At 41.2% G+C, this 22204-nt stretch overlaps 1 protein-coding gene across 34 annotated transcripts in view; it reads right to left on the reverse strand.

The window, feature by feature from the left end:
* The window catches only part of MAGI1 (membrane associated guanylate kinase, WW and PDZ domain containing 1), a 485483-nt gene that overhangs the window by 2784 nt on the left and 460495 nt on the right, over positions 1 to 22204 (reverse strand). For 14 of the 34 annotated variants that reach the window (XM_074957428.1, XM_074957408.1, XM_074957403.1 and 11 more), the window contains 7 exons: positions 20345 to 20638; positions 16814 to 17017; positions 8451 to 8541; positions 8264 to 8324; positions 7277 to 7423; positions 4421 to 4559; positions 1 to 882 (listed from right to left, as the gene is read on the reverse strand). The exon at positions 1 to 882 is cut by the window's left edge. In XM_074957428.1, the coding sequence (XP_074813529.1) occupies positions 158 to 882; positions 4421 to 4559; positions 7277 to 7423; positions 8264 to 8324; positions 8451 to 8541; positions 16814 to 17017; positions 20345 to 20638 (1661 nt within the window). In that variant the 3' untranslated portion in view covers positions 1 to 157. Of the gene's footprint in view, positions 883 to 2397; positions 2487 to 4140; positions 4560 to 7276; positions 7424 to 8263; positions 8325 to 8450; positions 8542 to 16813; positions 17018 to 20344; positions 20639 to 22204 lie in introns of those variants that run through there. The other 20 variants (XM_074957426.1, XM_074957404.1, XM_074957414.1 and 17 more) reach the window with 10 other exon arrangements.

A 22204-nucleotide genomic window follows, 5' to 3' on the forward strand; every position in this document is an offset into this window, starting at 1 on the left:
CATCTGCGTAAAACGTTTGCTGCTATTCATAGGATCAGCAGGTGTCTGATATTTCATCATTTAAGAAACTAAGATAATTTCAGCTTTATTACCCTCTTCTTAGGAGCCTTCAGCACTATAAAGGCTGGAATATGGCTCTGTGCATCGGACGAGTACCTCAGATGCTGAGATCAGTGCTGCACTCTTTGTAGGGTTTCCTTCTCTGTTCAGGGGGGTGTCTTTTGTTGGTATCATATTTCAAACTGTGTTCTTCCCTCTCTCTGTGGCCGACTCGCTCATCCTTGATCCTTTTGTCTGGTGACCTCTCCCTTCTTCTGTCAGTTGACTTTGCCCTCCGTTCAGGTGAGCTCTCTCTTCTCTTCTCTGGTGATTTTCTTTGATCCATTAGTCTTTCGAGTGACCTCCTTCGCCTGCTTGGTGACCCATCCCTTCTGTGAGTTGGTGACCTTTCTCTTCGCCTTTCGGGAGAAAGGTCTCTCCTCCTCTCGTGTCTCTCCCTCCTCTCCAAAGTATTGTCAGCACTTCTTGTCCCTTCCCTCCTTTTTTCAGGAGATTTCATTTTTTGTCCATTTACCACCATTCTCTCTGGTTGTCTATCTCGTCGCCTTCCTGGTGACCTGTCCTTTTTTCTGCCTGTTACACTACCACTGTTTTGAGAAGTTCCATTCCAAGTGTGGTGTTCATTGGATTGTCTGCTAAACTCTCTGCTGCCTTTTGGATCTTTAACATATGTCCGCTTGTCCCCATGTTGTGATGATTTGTGAAGATCTGGTGGATAACTGGACTCCAATGATGGGTGTTGTCGTCGGTCAGATGGCATGTTTTTCATTTCCGATACATTTTGTGAACCTGTGGCGGGACTGTTCCTGTCACTGCTGGGGTCTGGAAGAAAAACAACAACAGCATATTGTTTGGTACAAATGGCTTTTTACAGTTCTGTCACCATTTATGATTCTTCAGAGTTCATTAGTGCCAAAAGCAAACAACTGTTAAAGCAGTCAGTAGAAGACTAACTGAAGCTTTTGTTAATTTAAGTGTAACTGCAAACAATGAGTTATTGATTAGTATTGGTGCTTCCCTTTATTAGCTCCATTTTAGTCCAAGTGGCTCTCATCTTTATGCTCTGCGCATCATGGGATATTTTATATTTTTCCCCTGGTCCAATTTATAATGCTTAGATTAAAATAAGTTGTTTCTAGTGAAAAAAAGGAAGGTTTGCGGTTTTTAAAAGGATGTAGCTCCCAAAAAGAAGGGGCTTTTAGGAAATGATTATCACCTTTTAAAATTATTTTTAAAGACATGCCTTCTTAGAAAGAGTTATAGTTTGTGTGATGTTTCATTTTAAATGACTATAAGTATGAAATAATACAACTGATCTCTATGTTTTGAACCTATAGCATAATATTTTAATTAGACTATAAATAATGTCATTTCCATTTTTCAAGAACTTCAAACGTGTTACTAAATCTCGTTTAGTCCTATTACATTATGAAATAGTAGTGGGATAGTTTTGCTTTCACCACAATTTAGATGACAACAGAAGTTATGATCTTTCCTTATTAAAGACATGGAAAGATAGTCTAATACGTAGGATGAGTTTGATTTAACACCTATTCTCCTGTTAATTATCTCACTGCCATAAAACAGATCTGAACTACCTTCAAGAGCCAAACTGCAAAGCAATGACACTGTGCTGCAGCTAAGCTAAAATTACTCACATCATTCGTAACTGATGCTTATGAATGATTTATTACATATATGGCAAACATTAAAGTAGTTGCACTGACAACATGAGATGCAGATTTCTTTTTCTTTCTTTCTTTTTTTTTTTAAGTATCTTCTGTAAGAGAACTCTGCTGGCGTTAAATAAATACTTAGCACATGTCCTGAATTCCAATTTGGAGAGTCACCTACTTTAAGTAAAGTAGATGGTCTTGATGACAATGACTGAAGAGCCAACAAACCACTTCGCAATCCGGAATCTTTTTTTCACTCTTCCACAACACACATGCTAAATACTCAAAATTTTCATTTTTCTTGTGTGCAAGCTCTTTTATTTAAACTTCTCTCATCATTTTTTTTTTGTGCGCGGGCCATTATTTTTATGATTTACAGATGAAAAACACCGTGGCAACTCATGGGAGTTTATTTGGTTTGATTTTTAAAATCAAGGTGTGGGAGGACCACCCCATTTTTCCCCAACTTTCTTGCAATCTGGCTATTGTACAAGGTAAGAGCGAGGCTTTAAACACGTTCGGGTAGTGTACTTACAATTCAAAGAATGCAGGGGGGCTCAGAATGAATTGCTGTACATATAAAAATATAGCAAAGCGGAAAGCAATATGAGGGAATTAGGCCACAGCACAGAAACACCTAATATTGATTTTAGCTACAAACCGTAGTTTGATTATGGCCCGTAAGGTAGAAGCAAGGCTCCCCGAGCTTGTCATTTCTCATACATGCAGCGATATTAGGAGGTATCATCGCTGAGGAAGGAAGAGCCCAGCACCAAGAAAAGTAAGAGAGAGAGAAAGAGAAAAGTAGAAAATTTAGATTCCCCATAACAAAGATGAAAGAAAAAAATATCTACATATTTTATCTTAGGATAAAGAAAGTTTATTTTTCCAGTATGATTGTCTAGGCATCACCCAAGGGTAAGACTGGAAAGACGGCAGTTGTTATTATAGTGACATAATTAGACATCTAAAAGGTGATTCAGTAACCCAGACAACAGATGCATCCATTTTAAAAGACAACTGCAACAGCGACACAGAATGTCATAGAAAAACGATTAACAATCAAACAATAACAAAAAAAATAAAGTCCACCAAAGACCACAACATTAAAAATAAGTACAAAACTCATTACAAAAATATACAACCTCAGATAGGAGCACGCTCCAATCAAGTCTGAAAAATACTGGAACTTAACATTATCCGAGAAACCACTTGCGACTGAAGAAATTAAGCCCAAAATGTTACAAATGTGTATGTGTGTAAATATATATATATATATTTACTTTATATATATATTTATTTATAACAAGTGCAGCCCCTGCATGTTAAATACTTGCTTGAAAAGTATATGCTTAGCAGTTCAACGTATTATTAGCCAAAAGAAAACTGGTACTGGATTTTCATCCTCAGTGCAGCAGACATATGCTTTAAGAAGTGAAGCACACAATTTACAGGACATTTATGAAGTCTAGCAGTACTGTACATTGAAAGGAGTAGGAAAAGACAGAAGTAGAAAAAACATTACATAATTTTAGTGCTATTGTTGTAAACCCACAGTTTCCTTTCTATATTATCGAATATTTTAATTGTTTGAAATCTATATTCTGATTTGGTCAGACATTTAGATTCAATTCTGATTTATAAGCAGACAGTGGAAACTCTTGAACATGGTACAGTAAATTAAAAAAACCTAGTTCATGAATTGTGCAGAATGTTCTTTTGTTTTGTTTTTAGGTAATGGAGTGAAAGACTTAGAACTTACTGACACAACAAAATCCCAGATAAGGGAAAAAAGTATAAAGGGCATCCCTTCAAAATCAGTTTCTATAGAAACTTTAAAGACCTTTGGTTGGCAGTAGCCCTGCATTGAGGGCATAGTTTTCAACAATTATCCTAAATAAATAAGGCATAATAATAATATTAAATAGAACACTATGCTAAGCCACTCATTACTCTCCCTAATCAGCTCCAACAGGCAGGTGTAGAAAAGGACTTCTACTGCACATCTCAGCAGAAAAGGAAAAGTAGCACTTTTCCCTCAAAACAGACTCTAGAAACTTTTTCATAACCTCCTTTTTCAGAATTTACAAATTAATGACTTGACACCAACAGATATTTTAAGGGGGAAAAAGGACTCAGAAGGGCCAAATTCATCTATTTTTGCATAAACATTTTGAAATAACTTTATATATATTTACACATTAGTTGGAGGCAAAACCCATTAGCTTTCTTGGCATTCATGCCCAAGGATACAGAAAAACTAAGGAAAAAGCCTAACAATAAACTACTGATTGAAAATAATTCAGGATTCCCTTTTTTTGGTGTTGATTCGAGGAAAAGAGTTATTTTGAGATAACAGTTCAACTGCTGAGACAGTTTGGCACAGCTCAGTAATACTCCTTGTTTGGTTGGACAAGACAATGCGGTTTTTGTTTTTTTCTCTCTGATCACCAAAAATACTGCTTTGATGATCTTGCCTTACACTGCGCCCAAGTCCGTGGAAGCAAGCAAAGGATGAAATGTGTAGAAAATTCAGCACAAGCGAGGCAACTAACCATATGTTGCAAAGGTTGGCAAGACACTGGTGAGAAAGGAAAATAAAAAGCATCCCCGCTTCAGATCTTGAGAAATCATTCATGGAGTGATGCCAGGAAAGAAAGGAATGTTTTCATAGTTTGACCCACCATATTCTGGTACAGAGCCATCTCCACGTTTCAGAAACAGGCGGACTCTGCGGCCACCATTTTTAATCAGTTCTATGGCCCGAGCATGCTTCATGTTCTTGGTGGTTTCCCCATTGATCTCTAGAATTTCATCACCAATCTGTCAACATGATGAAAGAGCAGAATCTAGGATTAAAATCAGGCCTTCAGCAGAAGAATGCCACACCTTGAGTATGTCACTTAAGGGAACATAGTATTTAACATATTGGTTTATGTCTAGGAACTTTTCTCACTTGATTGTACATGCATGGCATGAATCAGTTAGCCTGGTTTAGAAATTCAAGAATTGATCAGGAAAGGAAAACAAAAGTTGTGGAATAGACCATCAGCACTCTGGCTACAGTGGAACTATGTTGAGTTACATCAGCTATCTGGTGCTCTAAGTTTATCCTTAAAAAAAAAAAAAAATCTTTCCAAATATTAACATTTCTTGCTTTACTTTTTGAAAGAAGAGAATACACTGGTTATAAAGTTATTAAATAAACAGCATAGCAGGCGTGCATGTTGTCTGCAGACCTATAAAAAAATGATGGACCTCTTCTCTGAGAACCTCTCAGTCAATCCCACAAAAACTTTTGCATGTGCTTAATTGTTGGAGAGAATGGGACTACTCACATACCTAAAGTTAAACTAGACCTGCCACAACAAGGCATTGCATATACAGGGTAGGTAGAGGTAGCACGTGACGTCTCGGGTTATAACAGTGAAAAATTATGCAATACTTCAGTAACTCACTAGTGAGTGTGTTACATAAGCTCCTCTCTGTACCTTGACTGTAGAGCATATAAGTCTGTTACAGGCCCAGCTAGGAAATTTTAGCTCCACCTCTAGCAGCTCATGCTTTCAGCTCTAGAGGTTCCTGGTTCAATCCCCAGTGTGTTGGCCAAGATGGCAGCTTATCACACCTTCTTTCATACATGAACCTTGCTAAGTTATTTAAAAAAAACTGAAACATTAACATTTGGGGATAATGTCTGGAATAAGGGCTGGGGTGGGGACAGCAACTGATTGAACTTCAAAAGATGGGGGTCAAATAGAAGCCAACATATGGAGCAAGTGCAGCTTCTGACAGAAGCCAGCTATTGATAGGTTGGTAAGCAAGATAACAGAGATTATGAAAATGCCTTTTTCTCTTGTCATTTCATTTCACGGTAGTTGGCAGGGCAATAGGATTGGCAGTGAGGAAGGAGTCCCTACAATTTTCAAAAAAGTTCTTTTTTCAGAGTAGCAGCCATGTTAGTCTGTATTCACAAAAAGAAAAGGAGTACTAGTGGCATCTTAGAGACTAACCAATTTATTTGAGCATAAGCATAAACACCACCCTATACCGGAAACCTACCGACCGCTATTCCTACCTACATGCCTCCAGCTTTCACCCAGACCACACCACACGATCCATCGTCTACAGCCACGCTCTACGATACAACCGCATTTGCTCCAACCCCTCAGACAGAGACAAACACCTACAAGATCTCTAACAAGCATTCTTACAACTACAATACCCACCAGCTGAAGTGAAGAAAAAAATTGACAGAGCCAGAAGAGTACCCAGAAGTCACCTATTACAGGACAGGCCCAACAAAGATAATAACAGAATGCCACTAGCCATCACCTTCAGCCCCCAACTAAAACCTCTCCAACGCATCATCAAGGATCTACAACCTATCCTGAAGGACGACCCATCACTCTCACAAATCTTGGGAGACAGGCCAGTCCTTGCCTACAGACAGCCCCCCAACCTGAAGCGAATACTCACCGGCAACCACACACCACACAACAGAACCACTAACCCAGGAACCTATCCTTGCAACAAAGCCCGTTGCCAACTGTGTCCACATATCTATTCAGAGGACACCATCATAGGGCCTAATCACATCAGCCACACTATCAGAGGCTTGTTCACCTGCACATCCACCAATGTGATATACGCCATCCTGTGCCAGCAATGCCTCTCTGCCATGTACATTGGTCAAACTGGACAGTCTCTACGTAAAAGAATAAATGGACACAAATCAGATGTCAAGAATTATAACATTCATAAACCAGCCGGAGAACACTTCAATCTCTCTGGTCACTCGATTACAGACCTAAAGGTCGTAATATTACAACAAAAAGACTTCAAAAACAGATTCCAACGAGAGACTGCTGAATTGGAATTAATTTGCCAACTGGATACAATTAACTTAGGCTTGAATAGAGACTGGGAGTGGATGTGTCATTACACAAAGTAAAACTATTTCCCCATGTTTATTCCCCCCCCCCCCGCCGTTCCTCAGACATTCCTGTTAGCTGCTGGAAATGGCCCACCTTGATTATCACTACAAAAGGTTTTCTCCCCCCCGACCCCCGCTCTCCTGCTGGTAATAGCTCATCTTAAGTGATCACTCTCCTTACAGTGTGTATAACACCTCCTCACTGTATTTTCCACTGAATGCATCCGATGAAGTGAGCTGTAGCTCACGAAAGCTTATGCTCAAATAAATTGGTTAGTCTCTAAGGTGCCACTAGTACTCCTTTTCTTTTTGCAAAAAAGTTCTTGCAATTAATTCTGAATAGTGCAGCAGTTTTTTAAGATTGCCTCCCTGCTCCCCCGCCCCCTTTGGGATGCATGTGTGCAAACCTCTACTGACTTCAATGGGATGCAAACACAGCACTCTCGGAGCAGGAATTGGTACAACAATGGCACTTCAAATCTATTCTTACTATTGGAACAAGTCAAAAATGGTGAAAAAGTTTTTGAAAAAAACAAAACAAAACAAAAACCCACTACTTTTGTTGCAAATAGATTTTTTTCCCCAACTCTCTTTTTGTACTTACCCTCATCTTTCCACACCTCTCAGCTGGACCATCCTCAGCTAACCGCAACACGTAGAGATCCATATTATACTCTCGGCCACCTCGCAGGCTAAAGCCAAATCCTTTGGCGCCTCTTTCCAGTTCAACGGTGTAATAATCTTGGTCCTGCTAGAGGGAAGACAATTTGTACAGAACTGAACAAGAAGTTGAACTCTGTACTATTGCCGGGCCTGGCAAATATTTAACAATGGACATTAAATCATCTTAATAAATATATATATCTACAAGGTTTGTTTTCATTCAAAGACAAAGGCTTCTCATTGCTCCTAAAGACCCAAACTGTGATTCAAAGAGTGTTTGTTAATGGTCTGCAAAGAGCTGGTTGGTTCTATGGTGCTAGCTACTCCTTCTTGTTAGCTGCTGGCACATTCTATTCAAGACTACTAAAAAGGCATGCAATTCTTCTCTACACAGCAGAGTAATTGCTGTATTACCACAAAGATGCTTAGCAATCAGTAATGAGAGTGGTTATCACTGCAGTTGCCAGTGGGAGGGGAAGTATCCATGAAATAATCTCTTTGTTATTAAGTTGTGGCCTATACTATGATAAACCCGAAGAACCCATGCTATAGCCCTCTTATCAAACTTTGATTTCTTTTCTTTTTTCTCCTCTGAATCTGTCATTTGGCGCACAGTAACACCTTCAGGCTAGCCCCCTCAAAGAACACACTCCAGTAAACAAACACATAAATTATTACTGTCATAAGATATTTAATTGTCTTTGTTTTTAATCCTGATGCAGCTCTGTGTTTGAAGTGTTTGTCATATGAAACAACATCAATGCATATTAAAACTCTAACCAGTGATCCCTCTTTCGCAGACAAACTGGAGGAGGGAATCTGGCCTCACAAGATAAATTTTCTAGGGAGAACACTTTAAGCACAACCCTTAGCAGACCAGAACCATATTTGCATGGTAAACCAAGCAAATCAGAAAGGCATCCCTTACCTGTGCTGCCTGGGGCGGTTTGAAATCAAACTGGGATTCCTGCTTTGGTTTTGTGTTGTTCCTGTTGAAATGAATGAGAGAGAGGAGGAGAGAGGGAAAAAAAACAACTCATGGGAAATGAAGATGACTCAGAAATAACCAAAGAAATAGCACACCAACATGCTCGCCTCAAAGAAAATTAGCAGACCTGGGTTCCTGGGGCATCTGCTGAGGAGTATGTGTGGTTGTAATCGTAGCAATTTTTTCAGCGTTGGTCAATAAAGTAGCATTGGAGGATTCTGTAAAACAAAATGGTGCTCCTTGTGAGAAAAGATCTTAAATCAGAGAATTCATTCAAAGACAAATGCATGTTTTGCAATGGGATTTCACTGGGAAGCATCAAATACATTTTTTAAGAATGTGCCTGAGAGGGAAGCGCAGTGGCTCATCTTTAATAAATCCAGTAGTTGAAAGGAGAATTTTGTTACTTGGTAACGATTAAGTATTTATCTCAAAACACACTGTGCAACGATTGCCCCAAAACCCTTATATATATAGAAAGCCTTTGATAAAAAAAAAAACAATAGGAAAATAAAGATGATAGAATTTCTCTCAGCCTTCTATAAATGCAGCCACATGCAACAGCACTGCAGCTATGCATCTGGAAGGGCGTTTTAAACAAGAGTGGCACATTGGAATTTTACATGATGCTGACAGTCGTCCTTGCTTGACTTTTTCTAGTAGTTGTCGTTAGACACAGAAAATTCCACTACAGCCTCGCTTCTGCCCCTGTGATCCTTATAACAGGAAGTCTTTTAAACAATAACCTGTTACCGCTGTTACTGTATTCTGTCCTCCTTCAATAACAAAGAAAAGTCTTGAATGTTCAAGACATTATCTCTAAATTCATTACCAATGAAAAATTAATTAGGGGTTGGGATGCCTCAATCAGAAATAACGCCATAGCGTTGTAAATTGTAAATGTAAATTGTGTACAGCAAGATGTCCCACTAAAGTAATAAATATTATATTTTTATGTAAATTGGATTTATTCTCCAGCAACCACATTTCATCAGCATTTTCATTAATCTCGAGGAAATTCCGAGAAAAGGCATACAAATAGATCAGAAAAATATTTAGGAAGTTTGGGTTAGATGTGTTCCATTATCCACTTCACTATTGAGAGCTAAGGTTAATTTTTAAAAAGTATAGGCTAATTAAGGCTCACGGAATGTTTTGTTGCTTGAGCAGCAACACATATGCCAAATCTTAATTACTTCAAAAGTCAGAAGATCATTTGGGTTATTTTTATAAGAACACTAAAATAGTCCATAACCCACAACGTAGTCAATACTGTCTCCATCTGAATAGATACCTTTAAAGTTTTTGCTATGGGATGTATTGAATACAGGCCTAATCTAAAACTTACTGATGGCAATGGTAGTTTTCTATTGACTTAACACTTTGGACATGATCAAAAACACATGGGTTTCCACATCTCTCTTTAATAGTTAACCAATTGTGCTGTTCAAATTCTTACTGTTCATTAAAATACAGTCTATTGCACATTCTATGCTCAATGTAATACACACTCCCTTGGAGTGGCATAACTTGTACCAGACACACACAAAAACTGAAGGGTGAGATTTTCAAAGTCCTCAGCATTGGCCTAACTCTGCTCCGAGTGAATCATAGAAGCACAGAACTGGAAGGGACCTTAAGAGGTCATATAGTCCAGTCCCCTGCACTCATGGCAGGACTAGGTATTATTTAGACCAGGGATTGGCAACCTTTGGCACATCCCTCAGCCCATGCCGCTTCCTGCAGCCCCCATTGGCCTGGAACAGTGAACCGCGGCCTGTGGGATCTGCGATCAGCCGAACCTGCAGGTAAACAAACTGTCTCAGCCCGCCAGCCTGATGGGCCACATGTCAAAGGTTGCCAATCCCTGATTTAGACCATCCCTGACAGGTGTTTTGAGTTTTATGGGGGTTTTACTATTAATTCAGTAGGAGCAGTTAGGCCAATTGTGATCTAACCCAATACCCTGATTTGAATTCCCACAAATTTTCTGGGGGCTGGAATCTGAGCCCATTTTGGGAAGAGGCCTGGGATATGAATTTTGCAAGTGAGAGAAAAGACAGATTTGTGGCTAAGTCATAAAAATGAGAGACTTGGCTCCTGCTCTGCTACAGATTTTCTTAAAGGCTTTGGGCAAGGCATGAACGAGAAGGACTGGGGGGGGGGGGGGGGAGAGGAGGGAGCCATACGAAACCAAACCATATATCCAGATACAAATACTCTTGAAGCATTGTGAGTGTTTGAAATCTGGATCGAAATTAGGCCCTTTGCAACGTTAAGTGTCCATGATCCTATGCACTCGCCGTATGCGTATGTTATACTGATCCTTATTGAAAGTGGTGCTGGACAGCTTTAGAAACTACAAAATGCACTAAGTGCATACACTCTCAATGAAAGTGAAGGGATAAGCTCAAGAAAGCATTCATACACAAAGAGAAATTCCCATGTATCTACAGGATTACAGTCATCAATAAGTGAATAAAGGACTTGAAAATCTTTGAACTCCTCCTTGCTTGGCCATTTAGGAAAGTGCTCACTTGGAAGTCTTCAGAAGTGAGTGTTTTTTGAGGAAAAGTCATCTTTAAAATGGTTATAACAGATGGAACCAGTTGCACACTCTTAAAGATGACATTCAATATTTATGTTTATGTGAGAGGAAGTGCTGAGAGTTTCAATGACATTTGCTTGGGAAATCAGAACAAACAAATACATCCACCGTTTATGATAATTATGATTTCTGAAGCTAATCTAAACAAACATGTTGAGAACAGAAATCACCAAAAGCACCGGGAACACATGATATTCAAGGTACAAATGGAAGCCTGTTCCCTATAGTCAAGAGCAGTGAGAACTGTTGACTCAGTGAATACAGCAGTAATATCTAGGATTACCTTTTCAGAAAATCTTGATCATTAGAAAAGACTTCCCCCCCTACTGTAGGTAGTTACAGTGTCTTACCAATAATAAATAATCAAATAAATATGCAGTACTTATATACTACGTTCCCTGTAAGCTGCGTGGCCACAGGGCAGACTATTTAGCACCGCGCAGGTGCTCAGGGAACTCGCCTGGCTGGGACCAGCTGCAGCCAGGGTGAGGGAGCTCGGGGGAGTCCTCTCTGCCCGCCATAGCACATCACCTCCATATTGGTGCACAGAACAAAATTCATTCCGCACATGTGGTGGGGAAAATTAGAGGGAACACTGCTTATAGCGTGATTTTTATCCAAGGCACATCATTCCCCTTGCTGGCAGGGTGAAGTCCACTGAATACCATGGAGGTATTCTTTCGAAATCATTAGCATGAATCCAGCTGGTGTGGGTAACAATACCGGTGAAGAACAGTGTGGGCCTAGCACGGACCCTGGGAATGCACTGAGTTCGCTATCCCGCTCTGAAGCCTACGCTGCACTGTCATCACTTCTATTGTTGCCTGTGCTAGTTGGATTCACACTAGCTCAGGTCAGCTAGCCCATTAGCAGCTTTTGCTGTGTAGACATATCCTGTGCCCTTGTAAAAATGGCATACCTTCCCCTGCTGGACAGGAGGCCTAAGGGCTATTTTCATTCCTCTGAAGGGTACAGTCCGAAGTAACCACGGTCTAACATGGCTGAGCTTACTGATTACTTTAGCCTTGTCTGCACTGACTCTTAGTTTGCCAATGGGCTTTCATTCATAGATTTGTCAGTGTTAAGGCCAGAAGGGACCATTATGGTCATCTAGTCTGACCTCCTGCATAAACACAGGCCAGAGAATTTCATCCAGCAATTCCTTCCCCAAGCTTACATCATTTCTGGTTGAGCTAGAGCTTTAGATAGACGTTCAGGCTTGATGTAAAGAATTTGAGTGACACAGTATCCACCACCTCATTAGGTAAGTTGTTCCAATGATTAATCATCTTCACTTTTAAAAAAATGTGTAGGTAGTGATAAAAATTCTAGTCTGAATTTGACTAGCTTCTCCTTCCAGCCCAAGTCAACAAACAAAACAAAACATCTGGCTCTCCAGTAACTCTAAAGTCTTCTTTCCTGACTAACCATGTTTGTATTACGCTTCTGTCATCTGGTATTTCTCCCTGGTGACTCTGAGGGAAGTTCCCTATCATGCCAGTTTGCATTAATGGAAGGTGTGTGCCTCAAGTAAAAGAAGAGTGATTTGAAGATGATGGCTGGAAGCTTTTCTGGAAATGTATCTAATGCTGGGATTGTATTTTATTGCATCGGTTTATTTTATTTTAAACTATAGGACACCTTGTAACAGATGTTCCTTTCCCCACTAACTGGGTGGGTGTGGTTGGAGAGAGGCTGAGAAAAGGAAAGTGAAATGAACTGTGCTTGTTGGGGGTGATGCTGTCTGGAGCCAGCCAGCCTTGTGCAGAGATACGCACTCCTGCTTGTGGGCACTGGCTGCGTTCAAAAACTGCTGGATTTTAAGACAACATGGTCTTGTCTAATTCACTTGGGCATCCCTGAGGCTACAATCTGCTCCCAAAATAAAATGTTTCTAAATTGTACTGAATTCAAAGAGCACACAAGCCACATAAACCTTCCATTGCCATTTTGGTATGACATGAAGACTGGGTATAAACAGAATACAATAACCTTGTTCCTTAGGAGGTCATGCTAAGAATATCAGTCTTAGGTACTGATGAAGTTCCATGACACGGTTCTGGGTCTATCTTTAGACCACACTAGCATAAGAGTTAGTAATTGTCAACAGATGTGCAGTATTTTTACTAACTTTTTATAAAAAGGCTCGAGATACAAGGCAAGCAGCCTCCCTGAATAATTTCTACTGTCCTCCCTGCTTTGAAATGAGAAGAGCCATCTATCTAATTGACTTAAAGGTTGTCTAGATTTACTAACTTCTGTAAGAACCGCTATATCATTTGCTGAAAGGCTGTTTGCAACGTTTTACTTTAGATTAGATCGCCTCAAACCACCTTTAACAACAGAGATGGCTCTCTCCACTGCCACCATCAGAAAGCTTTGCTAAGTCAAGCTAACTCAGTGGGTACTCACCAACACTTCAAGTTCAGGCTCAGGGATGAAACAGACAGACATTGCTTCCAGTTTTGTTCCCATGCCAAACACTCATTCCCAGTGTACTACATATTTTCCCCTATCCTGTAAAGATTTATGCATGCGACTGACTGGATGTACTGTAGCAGTCCCACTGCTTTCACAGACAGCTTCAGTGGGAGTACTCAGGAAGGTGTAAAGTTAAGTGCATGCAGGATCAGGGCCTAAATTAGTAAAGATCAAAATAACTATCTAAAATATTTGAAGGCCCTATGGGTCAAATTCTGCCCTTGGATAGATATGTGCAACTCCCATGGACCTCAACGGGCACTATACAAATATTTATGGGACAGAACTTATCTACATATACACATACATACAAATGCTTTTTATTCATTTCCTGGCTTGGACACTAGTACACCTTGGTTCCTCCTATTCTCTGCCTGCAGTGCAGCGTAGTATAGTCTCCCCTGTGTGCGGTGATACTTTGGTCTCATTTCCATTGCTGGGCTTAGTATGCAGGTGCTGGATGTTGCTGGTGGCCTGTGATATCCAGGTGGTCAGACTAGATGGGCTTGTTGGCCCTTCTGGCCTTAAACTGTAGGACTCCCTCAGAGGCCCTAGGAGTATCACACAGTTAAAATAACTTTTTAAAAACTTTTTAGTTTCATTAGTAAGCGATGCCACACTTGTGATCTTCTCATGATATTTGGCTGTGGAGAAAAGCTTGAAAATATGACCCCTAAAGGCTCCAAATCCAGAAGGCAGATGAAAGGAACCCAACATGGATTTTTTTAAAACCTCATGATTTTAAAGCAAATCTCTCTTGATATTTTTTGGGGGGTGGGGAAAGGGGGGCTGTACCATGACTTTTGAATGCTTGCTGAGTAAAATTGACAAAATCACCTTGAACTGCAAAGTGCAAGTGAAAACAAAGGCCTGCATTCTGAGTGACACCAGTGTAAAGATCATTCCCTTCTTACTTGGCACTCCTTTGCCTTTCTTTCCTTTCAGCGTGGAATGCCTTCAGAACAGCCTTAGCTGAGCACTGCCTGCATGTCTTTCTCCCAGCTTAAATATAGTTAACGTGGTATGCTGGGTCTCCCATAATCCTGTTGTGTGTGTTTGGGTGCACACGGCTGGCATGCTTCCGACACACACACACTGACTGGCAGAGTACGTGTGGGAGAGAGCAAATCCTCTCTTATGTGAAGATGCTTAAACCATTCAAGATTTTTATAACTCAGATGTCAACGTCTCTCAATTTTGTTCAGTTGCCGGAACAAGGTAATGAACCACTTTTCTCTAGGTCTCTATTAAACATTGGCACATACAGGCCAGTTCAGATTCTGGCCTATTTGATTTATAGTCATTTCATTATTCATGAATACTCAATTCACTGGAAGCTGCAGAGGATCACACAGAGTTTGACCTGTTGCTTAGCAACATAAGGAACAAGCCCTGAAACGTAAAGAACATCTCATCCTAAATAAAAGTGGTTTATAAAGACAGATATTTTCTGGTCTTAATCAATTTAAATTTTTATAACTAACAGCACTGCAATCAGGCTTCTTGGGTAAGGCATGAATTTATGGTTCAGGTTGTGATTTTCAAAGGAGTCTGAGAGTACGTCTACACTGCAAAGAAAACCCTGTGGTACTAAGTCTGAGGGGCTGGGTCAACTGACTCAGGCTCGCAGGACTTGGGCTGTATGGCTAAAAATAGCAGTGTAGACATTCCCACTGGAGTTGGGAGCCTTGGTTCGAAGATCTGATGAGCGGGAAGGGTCTTGGAATCTAGGGTCCAGCCCAATAGGGAACACCTACTCAGCTGTTTTTAGCCCTGCAGCCCAAGCACTGTGACCTGGGCTGTGACACTCAGTGCTATGGGTTTTTCTTTGCATTGTAGACATACCCTTAGAGAATTAGGCACCACTGAATTTTTCCACTAGAAATTGGACATGCGACTCCTTTATGCTCCTTTGAAAATCCATGGCTCAATTCATAGTTTCTCTCCAGCTCTCTAAAAATATTCACTGCCATAAACTCTGTTTCATAGATACAGAGTACAATATGGCTTGTGTGATGGACACCAAAGCAAAAGTGACAGCAAAATGTTTCCAGTCAGACTCTGGGGTGAAAAAACCTCATGTTAATAGTTTTCATTGCAATGGGCTATCTTATTTGAGCCAATTTTTCCTTAATTGCACTCTTTCTTCATTTAATTGAGTTTTCTGGACTGCAAATAATATATTGCACGATTCTCAAAATGCTCATTAGGATTGAATAAGGGCCGTCAAATGCTATAAACATTGATTCAGCTTGACACGAACAGGACAGCAGGAGAGAATTTCTACAAAGCAAATTCAGACTACAGACCAATCCAGAGCATACAATTTACAGAGAATCAATACAAAATATGGGATTCAGAATCATAACAATTTAATCCTACTATAGAAATATCCCTAACATTTAAGCCTTGTTCTTAATGGTATAGTCAGGGATAGGTGTTGGAAAAGAGTTTTTCCCAATTCAATCCTAGGGCTTGTCTGCATGAACATTCAGTTTGCAGCAAACTGGGGTGTAAATCTACCCCAGTCTATCCTGCCACGCACAAAGTGCTTGTGTAGACCCTGCTGTCTCTCACTAACCGTTCCTTAGCACATAACAGGGTAGATTTACATCACAGCTTGCCACAAACTAAGTGGTTGTGTTGCTAAGCCCCTAGGCACGATGCAGATCAATTAATTGTTTTTAAGCACTCTATGACCAGGTCTGGCCCCAGCTATCAGGCATATTAAAAGTAATTCCTGGGACAATAAAATTTGGGGACAGTGAAACCCCATCTAGGTGTAACTCCTGAACCAATCAGTTGTGAGCACCTCAAGAACCAAAGTCACCGAGCAAAACCATTTCAAACTGCACTGAGATCATTCCTAAAGCAACTTGCCCTGAATAAAAACAAAGCTTCTTTTCAAACAGCTTAAATCATGACAATGTGTTTATCCCTTTCTGTGATCCCTTTTGCTATATAGACTGCTTGTGTATATGTCAAACCTCAGGGACTTCATGCCTTACAGAGCATGCATCCTCTCCCAAATATTCTAATGCAGTATTATCACCGCAAAAATCAAATAAAGTTTCAAAATCCATAGAGATGTGGGTCATATTTACAGAAGGTAGTTTAAAAGGGACAGTTGGAGGAATACAGGAGGGAGGGGATCTTAATTTCTGACCAGACTTAGTGCCTCCAGTTTTTTTTTAAAAACTGATTTCCAGTTATAGGGGGGGTGAAGGGAGAAAGGGGGTGGGAAGAAATATGGTTGTGTGACAGTGGCAAAACTTCTCAATGCTAACTCCAGCCTGGTGGGTTGAGAATGGAAACCTGCAAGTCTATGCAGCTCAAAGTGACATGAAAAGCCAAAGAGAAATAAAACATTTGGATGAGATAGAAATGAGCATATACTTTACCATCCCCTGGAATGATGCGCAGAGTAACAGTGTTTCCTGCTTCTTTAATTAAGTTGACAATATCTGAATGCGATTTGTTGGTGATGGAACATCCATTAACAGCCAAGATCCGGTCTCCTACTTTCAGCTTGCCACAGCGGTCTGCGGGGCTCCCCTCAATTATCCGACCTATTTTGTGAGGCATGGCCACACATGCATTTCCTGCTTTTGTATTGGTTTTGTTTTTGTTTAATTGTTTATATACATGGGACAGCGGTGAAGGGGAAAAGGAGAAAAAGGGTTGAAAAGGGAAAGAGAAGGTTAAGGGTTAATTAATTAATGCACCAAGCAAAAGTTATTAAAGGATAGCATTGCTGCCACTGTTCAAAACATTGGCAATCAACTATACGAGTGCAAAGTGCTTCACCTGAACTTACTGCCGTTACAAGTAGATGTTTCCTACAGGTGGCTAATCCACCAAAACTCTGACCCCTCATTTGATTACAAATGGTGAGATTTTGAGAGGCTACAACTGCACTCAACAGTCCAAAAATAACCCAAATGAGGTTTTATTTTTGTACTGCAACCTTGAAACTGCTGGTAGAAAACTCAACCTTGCTGCTTGCAGGTTACATCAGTCAGCATCTCTCATCTTTATCTCAGCCAACTGCTGTTCAAGCTTCTGCCAATGTTTTGTTCTTTCTCAATTTAGAAAGATAATCACTCTATGCCTAATAAGGAGTGTGACTCCCCTTTTAACCACAGAGATCTATTCTATCAATGCTGCATGGGTAAGCAATAAGACATTGTTTCTTCCATAGTGAACAAAGGAAGCACTAGGCAAGGCGCAGGACCACTAGAAATGGGCCAAGACTGACATACCTGACCTGCTCGGTACCACCAACCTCCTCATAACCATTTGTTAACTCTTCCCATTTTATGATCTTAAAAGGCATAGGGTTGGGGGTGGGGATGGGGAGAAGAGGGGAAATGAGGCACTCCTGATTTAAACAGCTCTAAAACCACAGGCAGAACAATCCAAATATCTAAGAGAGCTACATAGCAAGAGCATTTTGTGAGGAATGCATTCCAGACTCAGAAATGTCTTCACACCGCACACAATCACTTGACCTTGTACGGGGCTGAGCACCACTGAAATCAATGTGACTGGAGGATGCTCAACACCTTGCAGAACTGAGCCTAGAGGACACAGAACCCGGGTCAAACAAACCATCTAGCTTCCTGAAACTGCAGTCAAGCCCAGACATGCAACACATGATAAGTGGGGCATGAGATTGTGAGGCACGCAGTGACAACTCTGCATCTGGAACACATTCATCCCCAAAAGGCAGCTCTGTGTATATGCTGTAATCATTTATTTTATTAGTAGTTTTAGAGATACACACTGCTACATGGGTTACAGTACCAAAAAGACCATAAAGAAGAAAGGGCTAAAAAAAGCGGGATATGACAAGGTGGGAAATGCACGCTCATCACCAGCAGAAAGGGTGATTAGAAATGGGATGGTATTTCTCAATAGCGAGCAAATTCCTCTCTCGTACAGACAACCATTGGACTGCTCATTTCAGTGGATGTTTTGTGGGCATCAAAATCAGAAATTGATTTTCAATCTAACCTATTTACTGATCACGGATGAATGACCTCATGCTGAGGTGACCAGGGAAGTTTTTGAATCAGTTTGGCCCATCTCTAAAGACCACCCATGTGAGAGGTACAAAAAACTACAGGTTCGAGGCAAGCACTGCATAGCTCAGGACAAGCATCTCATGCAGAATATTAGGAAAAAGTTCAATAAACTCCAAAATTCAAGGAAAAACAGTCAAAGGTCAAAACATATCACTGTGGAAATCCTACAGAAATTATATTACAGCAGTTTCATTTAGTTAACATTTCTGGTTCAAGTAAACAACTTTTTACGTGATGACAAAGTTCCTTTATGGAGAAAAAAGCACAGTATATCTCACATCTTGTAATATGTATTTTACCATATATATTTTAAATACTTTCAAGTACATAAAATCTCTCTCCATATTCAGTTTACACTTTAATAGATCACCGTGCTTTCGTATAAAAATGCCTAGGACCAAATTGCAGTTTTGAGGTACTGAGGGACATGTGGGGCTGCCCTCCTCCAGAAGGAGCTTGGGGATGGACTGTCCTTGAGACACTGTCGTCACAACTCTCTTTTCCCCCTAAAATTTGTACTGTAGCAGCTCTACGAGTGCTAAGAATGACTGCTCTCGAAGACGTGGTAGTTAAAGCACCATCACTATGCTCATGCTCTCACCAGTGACAGCAATGGTGAGAAATTTTAGGGAGAAAAGGCCAGTACAGACAAAGCCAGCGAGAGGCACTTCTTCCTCAAGCTTGCCAGCGCACCTGAGGAACATTGCAGGTTGCATAGGACGGTGCAGTCTACTTGGCCTGGTGTGCCCAACCTGCTGCACAGGAAGGAGTAGAGCTACTGCTCTGCCTCCTCTTTTCCCCTCCTAGTCTTTTTGGAGGATGTGTGTCCTGGGAGTGCATATGCAGAGGCGGGTAGTTTCTATACTCCTCTGAGCACAGAAGCCAATATTGCCCCTGGCCTCATGCAGGGTATTCGCTTCCATCACAACCTTACTTCCATTCCTACCATACCCATATCCCAGCACAAATGCCGTCCCCACTATCTGTCATTCCTTTAATTAATTATTGTTTCAAAAAAAACCCTCTTTAGCTATGCAGAAAGAATTACATCTTCCTGGCAAGAATTAAATGGCTCAGAGGGGGTTCTTCAGATATGCATGCAGGTGCACCTACGCGGACACATGTACCACACCGGGCTCTCTTAAGAAAGCACAGGTCACCAAATTCATTAAGCAGCATACAGACAACAGCGTCATGTCAGCTGCTCCTTTTCCGCTATTGAAATGAAGTGTGTGTTTGGGAGAGGGAGGTGGGAGGCAGCAGGAACTTAAGGAGATGAGCTTTCTTTTTGATTTTATGGCAACCACTAACATTTTAGCAGTTTCCAGATATCAGTTTGCTCATCCCCTTATGGTGAGCCAAGAGCATCCCTACGAACCCCAAAGAAAAGCTAATCAGTGTAACAGTTGCTATTTTTAAATGAACTGGATCTCCACTGGTAACAGGGGGCAAAATTTCAACCATTCAATTATTTCCCTCCTGCAATATCATGTGCCCCTTCTTCACAGGTTCCCCCTGCTATTTGATGGACAGCAAAATCCAACCCAGGGCACGTGGTTAACACACCACTGCAAACTAGCTCTGGAGTGCACTCAAGGAGTTCCAGTCATCGGCACTGGTGCGTGGGGCTGTTTACAATATCCATCTGCGTTTTTTAATTCACTGTTGAGCAAAACCCAGGAGGCACACACCTACTAATGCTCAGCATTCAGTGAAGTTATTAATTACACAAATCAAGGCTTGTTCATGAATTTTAAATGATTTAGATCCTAGCTACTCTTGACTGCCCAACACCTTTCAAACTCTTGTCTCATTCGAGGTGCTTGGACAATTCCCAGGACTTACCAAAAGTTGTCCCTGCCTCGGGCCTGCTCACTGAGGACACAATCACAAAGCCAAAGCCTTCATTTTCTCCCCGGCGGATTTCGACGTCGTACGGCTGCACCACGGTGCTGACCACACCGCTTCCCCCGCCCCCGCCACTGCCGATGCCACTGGTGCTGCCGCTGCCCGAGCTCACAGTGTTTAAGGAGTTCTGGCTTCCCTGCGGGGTCCGCTTCTCCTCCGTCAGGGAAGCTGGCTGGTTGCTGCTGTGGTGTGAAGAGGCTGGAGAAGGGACTTCGTTCTCTGCTTTTGGAACTGCAGAAGAAATGCAGGATTCTCACTGAACTGTCTGCAGAGCACACTGTTTTTAGTATTACAAACATTTGGCGACAGAAACATGTGCCTATGATAAATGGCAGAACAGGTCTATTTTACTGTGAGCAGATGACTGGATCTATTTACTCTGCGCACCTTGTACTCAGTCATTAGCAGCGGCTGCCACCAGTTTGAAAGAAGACGGAAAACACACGCGTGGGAGGCGTGCAAATGCTTGCATGTGGGTGCAGTAGCACAACTGCGGCCTTGTCTTCACAGAGAAGTTGCACTGATTTAACTGAAGGAGTGATGTTGCGCTGAGTTACACCAGTGCGACTTTGTGTGTGTGGATGCTCTACACCGTTTTAAATCTGGTTTACATTGGTTCAGCTTGTCCCTGTTAAATACCACCACACTACACATTTAGTTAAACTGGAGCACCTTTGTACACATTCCAGGCCTAAGAGAAGATGCAGGGTTAAGTACCACTAACTACCTAGATTGCACCACTTGTATATTATAAAGCTGCCCCCATAGTTAGGGGAGAGTTAGAGTCTTGCTAACACACATAGCTCCAGAGCACATCAGCCATAGTAAGGCTTAGCTAGTCAGGCACAGGAAGGGATCATCTCACTGTTTCATGTTTGTACAGTGCCTAGTACAACAGGGGTGTAGTCTAGGCACTACAACAGTACAGATAGTGAACAACAGAAGTTGTAGGCGGTGTTACAACAAAAGCAAATTGTCATTAAACAACATCTTAATGAATAAAGCCAGACAGAAAAATGTCAAGCCATCAATGGACCACGCAGATATAAAATGCTTAGAATGCGCTTTTGAACGCCGTTACCCATCAAGAGACGAAGACAAAGGCACTGCACAAATATTGGATATAAAGGCAAAAATGCAAACATCGCCCTGTGCAAATCCTACACTCTAACAATCTCAAACCCTCTCGACACAAGGCTAAGGGGAGCAGTAGGGGACCAAAAGCTCAGACACAATATAATCTAAATCTTTTTAAGCCAGTTTCTAGCCTGGATTAAAAAAAATTAACAAAAAATCCCCACCTCTATAAAACCCACCCTCTATTTCAGGCTCTACACTAGTAATGTCAAAACACCACAGTATTTACTCTAGGGTTGCAGGCTGTTTAGGCAAATAATTTATGCTCAACTAATACTTTCAACAATGTAGCACAAGTGAAGAAATAAGCACTTATTTCACATTGCCTGCAAGAAGCCCACCTGTGGTTCAACCTGTAAGAACACGGGGCAGTTTTAGAGTGGCTGTGAAAGCCTTAACAACTTGTACGTGTTTATTTCTCAATCTGAAGGTTACTTTGATGCTCCTTTAAGCTTAAAATACCTCACTCCCTGTTCTTCTGCTGAGCCCTCACCTTGAAGATCTATTTCACATCGTCTCTGTCTAGAAATGGCCCCAGACCAAAATACCAAACCTAAACTCCCTGAAATTTGGGTGCAGATAAAGCAATTTCCCAGTGCTACCAGTCAACAGGAGGGATACATAAATCAACTATCATTCAGAAGGCTCTTCATCATGAGC

The sequence above is a fragment of the Natator depressus genome, chromosome 7, assembly GCF_965152275.1.
Source record: "Natator depressus isolate rNatDep1 chromosome 7, rNatDep2.hap1, whole genome shotgun sequence".
Classification (NCBI taxonomy): domain Eukaryota; kingdom Metazoa; phylum Chordata; order Testudines; family Cheloniidae; genus Natator; species Natator depressus.